The 8,073-nt window shown below is 42.3% G+C and overlaps 1 protein-coding gene across 1 annotated transcript; it reads left to right on the top strand.

The window, feature by feature from the left end:
• Window positions 1–491: 491 nt before the first annotated feature.
• On the top strand, window positions 492–6,583 carry dmap1 (DNA methyltransferase 1 associated protein 1). Its single transcript, XM_063890516.1, has 10 exons — window positions 492–923; window positions 1,104–1,195; window positions 1,740–1,935; window positions 2,096–2,254; window positions 2,369–2,536; window positions 2,744–2,929; window positions 3,238–3,309; window positions 3,893–3,965; window positions 4,731–5,092; window positions 5,938–6,583. The coding sequence occupies exons 1-10, from the start codon at window positions 828–830 to the stop codon at window positions 5,995–5,997; spliced, it is 1,464 nt and encodes a 487-aa protein (XP_063746586.1). The 5' UTR covers window positions 492–827; the 3' UTR covers window positions 5,998–6,583.
• The last annotated feature ends 1,490 nt before the right edge of the window (window positions 6,584–8,073 follow it).

Raw genomic sequence — 8,073 nt, 5'->3', positions numbered from 1 at the left:
ATGCCAAACTAGTCGTTATAACAACAAAACAAAAGAGAACAATAAACACACATGTCAACAGTACATGTGGCACAATAGCAAAACACCAAACATACATGCACTCCAACAAAAACATACAAATAAAAAATTAAAGAGAATGTGGAAAATGAATGGGAATAGGGGGAAAACACCAATGACTTTTATAAACAATTTTAATTCAGATTTAGAAATCCTTTAATTTTCCAACAAACGGGTACATTTACAGCATTACAAAACCAAACCCTGTGCAAATGGGGAGTAGACTGACAATAAATAAAGGCAAGCCCATGTGATATGAAATAAAATATGCACAACTGTGTTTTCAGTGTGAGTTGTTCTGATTTATTTGAAATTAAATGGTAAAAACATAGACTATGGGAAAAAAAGGTAGCTGCAGTTCACCGCCAGACCTCAAGGGGGCGTGAGTCTATTACACAGCATGAGCACAACCACAGCGACATCAGCGGGGACGGAAGTTGTGTCGGTTTAGATTGCTAGCTACTCACCTAGCCTTAACAATAGCTTTTTCATATGCTTATATTCTAGGCATTATTCTCTCTCTACATTTCACCGATAGTAGCAACGTTCACGGTTATATAGCAAACACCACTCTTATAAATTGTCCCGTGGCTGTTTGCGGCTCTGTGTAGATTTAGCGTAGCTTAAAAATGACAACGTTAGCGTTAGCATCTAGCTAGGAGCGGGTTCGTTTGGACAGTGCCGCTTCACTGTGTGAACGCATGTGAATGGATGAAAAGTGTTTACGTTTGACAGCTTGTGAGAAGCGTTTATCACCAATACATTAAGCCATGACTACCGGGGCTGATGTCAGGGATATCCTGGAGTTGGCTGGAGGAGACAATGACGGTCCCATCAGCAAGAAGGATCTCATCAACTCAGACAAGGTGAGACAAGATAACCATAAGGATTCCTGTCTAATGTTATATGACCCATTATTAAATATGTATAAGCTGTGGACATTTGTAAATACAACCATTCCATTACCAGAGCAGTACATTTAAAATATCATGTTATTCTGAAATCCAAAGTTTTCTTAACCATTATTTTTCCATCTCTTCTCTCAGAAAAAAAGCAAGAAGACAACAGAAAACCTGACCTTCAAGAGACCAGAGGGGATGCACCGAGAGGTCTATGCTCTGCTCTATTCAGACAAAAAGTATGGGCTTCTTGATTGTGTCTAAAATCAATGCACTGAATTGGTTCAAGAGTGTCAGTACTACCTTAAAAAGCTGCTATGTTGCATACGAATATCCCCTCTACCAGGGATAATAATTGGTCATCCTACATTCTTTAAAGATAGAAGAAAACAGCAAATGTTTCCTTGATTTCCTAGTATGTAAATGCATGACAGCCCAGTAAGTAACTACTTCACCACTTGCCCGAGTGTAGCAGCGACACAGGATTTTGCTAGGAGGAACTTTTATTTAATTTCGGCCCTTTCATTGGTAACTTCTTCTCGCTAATATCAACAATTCTTGGTAGATTGTACCTACAAGGATTTTCTGGGCAGTTATAATCACCTGCTGCAGAGCCTTTCCTCTTCCATGCACAAACCAAGTCAATTTGTAGCGTTTCCAATCAGGATTTTGCTCATGTAAATAAGTTGACTTCCTTCCTCATAAGAACTACAGCTGGTTCTTATTCTATCACTAATGTTATACACTTGCTCTAACAAATAATATTCCCCTTATAATCTCCAGAGATGCACCCCCTCTGCTGCCCAGCGACACCACTCAGGGCTACAGGACAGTCAAAGCCAAGCTGGGCTGTAAAAAGGTGCGTCCCTGGAAGTGGATGCCCTTCACCAATCCAGCTCGCAGGGACGGAGCGATCTTCAACCACTGGAGACGTGTGGCAGAAGAGGGCAAGGACTACCCTTTTGCCCGCTTCAACAAGGTAGGGATGAATACGCCCTCCTTAATCAATGCAAACACAAAGGACTTCTGCTGCTACCCATCTTCTGTCATCTCCTCCTTTTCAGATGCATTCCTTTATTATCTTTCTGTTGTTTGGTTTTGAATGACTATTCTTTCTGTGTGTCTATCTGCTTTTATAGACAGTGCAGGTGCCAGTGTACTCTGAGCAGGAGTACCAGATGCATCTCCATGATGATGGCTGGACTAAGGCAGAGACAGATCACCTGTTTGACCTCAGCAAGCGCTTCGACCTGCGCTTCGTAGTTGTGCACGACCGCTACGACCACCAGCAATACAGAGTTAGCACACATCTACAGTCTCTCATTCCTACTCTGAGGATATAACACACAAATCCAAATGTTCAGTGCTAAAGTATATATTTTTAGTGACATACTTTCTTTTCTGCCTCTCAGAAACGTTCAGTGGAGGACCTGAAAGAGCGGTATTACACTATTTGTGGTAAGCTGGCCAAAGTCCGTGCAGCTTCAGGGACGGAGCCCAAGATCTACATCTTTGATGCCGGCCATGAGAGGCGGCGCAAAGAGCAACTGGACAAGCTGTTCAACCGCACACCTGAACAGGTTGGCAGTTTGATTCTTATGTCGTTATTAAGCTTTCATTACTCTAATACTGCCCTGCAAAGACCAGAAGCATCATGCAGAGAATAAAGCAAATATAACTGCAGTCATTAACCTCACTGCTGCCTTTTGTGGATTGAATTAAATTATTGTAAAATGTTTGTGGCCTTTTTGAACATTAAGAGCGCACTTCTGTGGTTTGTCCTGCAGGTGGCAGAAGAGGAATATCTTACTCAGGAGCTGAGGAAGATTGAGACCAGAAAGAAGGAGCGGGAGAAGAAGGCCCAGGATCTGCAGAAACTCATCAAAGCAGCGGACACGACCACAGAGCTCAGACGAGCCGAGAAGAGAGTGTCCAAGAAGAAGCTCCCGCAAAAGAGAGAGACGGAAAAACCGGTATGATGTGCACTCAGTGAAGGAGCGAAATATATCCAATCCACAAAGTCAACCATTAGTAGCTGAGAAGCTTTTACCAGCAGTTTTAATGTATTTTTCATTATATAGACAACTGTATGCTTTTATAATAGAGGTTATTATGTTTTGATTGTTTAATATTATTTAACAGCTGTGTTGTAAAGAAACTAAAGGGGCTCAATTTTATGAAGATCCATCTCACTAAATGAGTTGACTCTTTTTTCATGTTGAATATATCCAGAGTTCAGAGGGGGGTGTTGTCTCTTATCAGCTTTTCTTTTTTGTTGTAGGCTGTTCCAGAAACCGCAGGCATCAAGTTTCCTGACTTCAAATCAGCAGGAGTCACGCTGCGCAGTCAGAGGGTGAGTACTAATACTACCTTTTGTATATTAATACTACAAAGAGAGTATTCTGAAATACATCTACAGCATAAAACTCTACAAACTGAAGACACATAAAGCAGGGAGAAATAATCTCTGCATTATGAAGTTTTATTTCTCTGTAGTGTGTTGGTAGTTATTCATCGATCAAATTTAGTTTGAGCCACTATTAATATCCAAAGGGTTTTCTGGAAGCTTGACCCTGCGCTTGATGCATGTGAGAAGCCAGAGAGTCTGACTGGAGCCAGCTATTTCTCATTAGCGCTGCAATGATTAATTCTGTTGGTGGCTCGCTAATATCTGTAAGACCTAGCAAGTGCACTCTTATTCATCTTGAAGACTGATGAGGAGCTGCCGCTCTCTATGGAAAATGCATTAGCATGGCTAAAGGAGTGGAGTCCCCCCCAGCTAATCACTCAGACAGAGTTCAGTGGATAAAGACATTTTGATCTGGCCCGCTGAAGTGCATTTCATACGAATTAAAAGCCCCGAGGTGGAGCTGTTTATCCTAATATCCCCGGCACCTTGAATCTCACTCCTCTGTGTGTGTGTGTGTGTGATTCAGATGAAACTGCCAAGCTCGGTAGGCCAGAAGAAGATCAAGGCCATTGAGCAGATCCTGCAGGAGCAAGGAGTCGGTACGTGTGAATTAACATGAATAATCTGCTGACGTTTCAAAGTTTTACATTTTCAACTCTGCAACTTTTTTGCCGCTGAAAGGGAAACCAAAAAAAAACGTTGATATGAATTTTATCTGCAGTGATTAGTCGACTAATTGTTAAATGAACAGAAATAATGGACGACTAATTTAATAATCAATTAATTATTGATTTAAAGAAAATGTCAGAAAATTCTGTAATCAGCTTTTTTAAATACAAAGGTGTTCTAGTTCTCTTCAGATGTAAATCATGTGGTTTGTAAAGACGTCTGAATGTCTTTTAATGTGTTGTTGGATTGGCAAAACAAGGCATTTAAAAAACATCAGCTAGACTCTTGACTATTTTATTGATCAAACTATAATCTATGAACTATTAATTACAAATGATTTGAATTCGCCGCCCTTTTATAGATGGAGCAACAACCACTTTAAGCAACATTCTGACCAAAATGTGTACAAATACAAAAGAAAACAGTATGTATTAAAGTCATTTAGATTACACAAAGGAAGTATTTGTAGAAAAACATCACTTGTTTCAATTAATTCATGTCCGAGGTTTCAAATTATTGATGACATAGAAGGGTTTTAAAGATATGGCTTCCCATTTGCACCAGTGCTTCAATGAAACTCTAACCCTTTCACACCTCAGAGGTGCACGCTGTCTGATGCCCAGTATAGAACTTCTGTGGTGTTTTAGCTGCTTCAGTGTCCTTCTCATTCCTCTTTGCTTTGTGTCTGGATCCAGATCTGAACCCCATGCCCACGGAGGAGATGGTCCAGATGTTCAACGAGCTGCGCAGCGACCTGGTGCTGCTGTACGAGCTGAAGCAGGCCCACAGCAACTGTGAGTACGAGCAGCAGATGCTGCGGCACCGCTACGAGGCGCTGCTGAAGGCCGGCGGAGGAGGAGGGGGGGGAGGGTTCGGAGGATCTTTTGCAGCTCTACCAGCCTCCCTCACACAAGTGGGGGAACTCATCACCACCAACAGCACCGCAGCGTCCACCCCAGGGGGGGAGGCTCCGTCCTGGCCCTGTACTGACGACATCAAGGTGGAGGCCAAGGAGCAAATCATTGATGTTGTCGGAGCACCGCTAACCCCCAACTCGGTAAGTCTGCACTGCACACACACACAGACACACACACACACACACACCAAACCAGCAGCAAAACAGCTGAAGATGTTTATTTACAAAAGCTGTTTGTGTTTATCTGGACCAGGTCACAGTATATTCTCAGGTCTTAGCGTCCAGTTACAACTAACACATTGTTGACTAAACTTATTGTGTCGTTAGAGCTGGAACTCTTTCTTAGTATTGTAATGCAACTGAGGCAATGGGAACTTATATTTCTATGTTTATGTGACATCTCTTACAGTCTTTCATTGTGAGTTATGATTTAAAAACACTCTAAATAAGGTTTGTGTGAACATCCTCAAATTAGTGACTTAGAAGTGCTGAACAGCCCCTATCCTTGTAGAGGAGCAAAAACTAGAGCCTGATTTCAAAAAGAAACGCAGTAATGTTAAAAACAAACGTGTGTTTTTTGCATAAATGAATTTTGATGTCAGTATTTAAGAGGTTTGGTGCTTCACTGAAAATAATAGGTCCTTTCTGTGATGATATGAAACACTTTTCTATATGTAAGCCTAAGGGATCCCGTTTTTTAAGGGCCATTTCAACAGTTTTAACCTTATTTTGATTGATTATCTCGACTTGCAACAATTTTTGCAAATCAATTCTGACCCTTTGTTCTTTTAAACATGGTGATACTTAAATTCTTCAGCCCACATTTATTGTTTGAGCCCACTTTGCCCGGCAGTTGAGCAAACACTTTTCCACCAATGACCAATGATATCAAACCGGTGCAATCCTCTCATGAATGTTAAGAGAGCAGAAACAGGAGGAGACCCCTGTCAGACCCCTGATGTTTTTGTTCTTGTGTCACATTGCAGCGCAAACGCAGAGAGTCGGCCTCCAGCTCGTCTTCAGTGAAGAAGGTGAAGAAGCCGTGATGAGGACGGGCGCAGCAGCGGGGATGGGGTGGAGGACGAGAGTGACTCAGATCACAGCGGTGACGAGTTTAAAGGTTGGACATCAGGGGGACAAGGGGGAGCTCGCACCACTGCCTTCACACACACACACAACTTTCCACCGACCAGCACCCCGGCCCCCCCCCCTGCCCCACATCTTTGTGACAAAAGGCAACGACTGAGAGTGACATTTCATTCCATTACTGCACGTCTCCCTGCCTCCACCGTTGCTCCGCCTCAGATCAACTGTAAATTGCCCGGCCGAGCTAATCGGGACGCGGGGAAGAGGCCGGGGAATGACGGGGTAATTGAAATGAATTGGAATGAAAGAAGAGACTCTAGGAGTGGGAGGACCTCGAGCCGCACTGGACCCATCTGAGGGGTTTTTGTGGAGCCTAATCATGCCGTAGTGTTTACTGGAAATGTGTTTTTGTGTTAGCCTTTAGTACCTACCCAGGGTGCACCTCTCTCTCTCTCTGGAGGTTTCCAGAGTGTGTGTGTGTGTCCTCAGGTGACCTTGAAGATGCTTCAGTCAATGATTCAATAAACCTCATTGTTTTTTTTCCTCCCTGCGTGTCGTGCATGTTGATGCCGCACTGATCCCTCCCCACTGTCCGCCGCTCTCAGAAGAGATTTTAACTCGGAGGTAATTAGTGTTGAACACACATTTGCCAGGGAAACCATAGGATCACGACATTCTTACCTTACCTGTCATCCAAGTTAAGTGACAACTAATGACTTCATTAATATGATAATTAAGCAGTGATCACTCTGTCGCTGGCACAGCCTCTGAAACTTCATTAGGTTACCTCCTCATAATATTGCTAATTGCATGTCACTTATGTCGTTTAGCCCACTTAGACATTCATTTCTATGCAAATTCTGAATACGTTTGCCCAGAAGAGGCGGAACTGTGATCTAGGAATATCGTGTCTGTATTAAAGGGGTTCTATTCTGCTCATTATCAGGTCCATTTATGTATGTAGTGTCTCTCCTGGGACATGTCTCCATGCTTTAGTGTTCAGAAAGCTCTTTATTTCTCTCATACTGCCTGTGCTGCAGCACCTCTTTTCACCCTCTGTCTGAAACCAGAGCCCAGTCTGCTCTGATTGGTTAACTGGCCGGCTCTGTTGTGATTGCTCAACAGCTTAGAGATGTCCCGCCCCCTTAGCCTATCACATACAATGTGTTGTAGCGCTAGCCAATAGAAGCGTGAGTGTTACATTGTGATGTCAACAAAGGAGTCCAATGGAGGCGTTCCATTGTGGGAGAGAAACTTCCTCAGAACACAGGAATTTTGGTCTTTGAAGACCATTTACATGCACTAAAAGCTATAGAACACACTACAGGAAAGGGAAAACCCCCCAAAAGCACAACAGGGCCGCTTTAATATTTCTTTAAATATGAATACATGGTAAAAGATTTCAGATACTTCAATCTGCTTTACTTCAAATTGCAGTCGGACCTTTTCCTTTGGGGCTTTTGTTCTTCGTTGAATCCCTTATTTTTACAACCAAAAAACATACAATGGTCACTGGTAACGTTTTTTTGCGTTACAAATTAGGGTTTAAATGTACCATCTAAATAAAAGAACCATTTGTTTATTTGAAGAGAGATAATTTCCTCAGAATATAATGTAATATCTTCCATCTCTCCAGCTTTAGATGCCCTTCCTTTAAAGGCTCTTAATTGAACGATCAAATCAAACATCTTCACGTCTCTCACAAGCTTTTTCTTCCTGGTATGAACATTACAACAGCTAGTCACACCTAACACTTATATTTCAGTGGAAACAAGACTATAAACGTCCAGTTGCAGGTAATAAATCATCACCTTTATCTGAATCCTTTCCAGCTTAGATGCCTTTCATTTTAAAGAGTCTTCATTGAACACCAAAATCAAAACCTCCTCTAAATGTCTCTGAAAGCAGGAGTAAAGCCATCCGCACCCTGTGAGCTGTTTGATTGAGAGAGAGCCGAGGGGGAGAGAGTGAGAGAAGGAAAGTAAACATGGGTAAAATGGATTCTCTGTGTCTATATTTCATGTTGAAAATTGGCT

The sequence above is a fragment of the Eleginops maclovinus genome, chromosome 9 (assembly GCF_036324505.1).
Source record: "Eleginops maclovinus isolate JMC-PN-2008 ecotype Puerto Natales chromosome 9, JC_Emac_rtc_rv5, whole genome shotgun sequence".
Lineage (NCBI taxonomy): Eukaryota > Metazoa > Chordata > Actinopteri > Perciformes > Eleginopidae > Eleginops > Eleginops maclovinus.
Note: the sequence above shows the minus strand (reverse complement) of the source record. Positions and strands in the feature narration are given on the sequence as shown.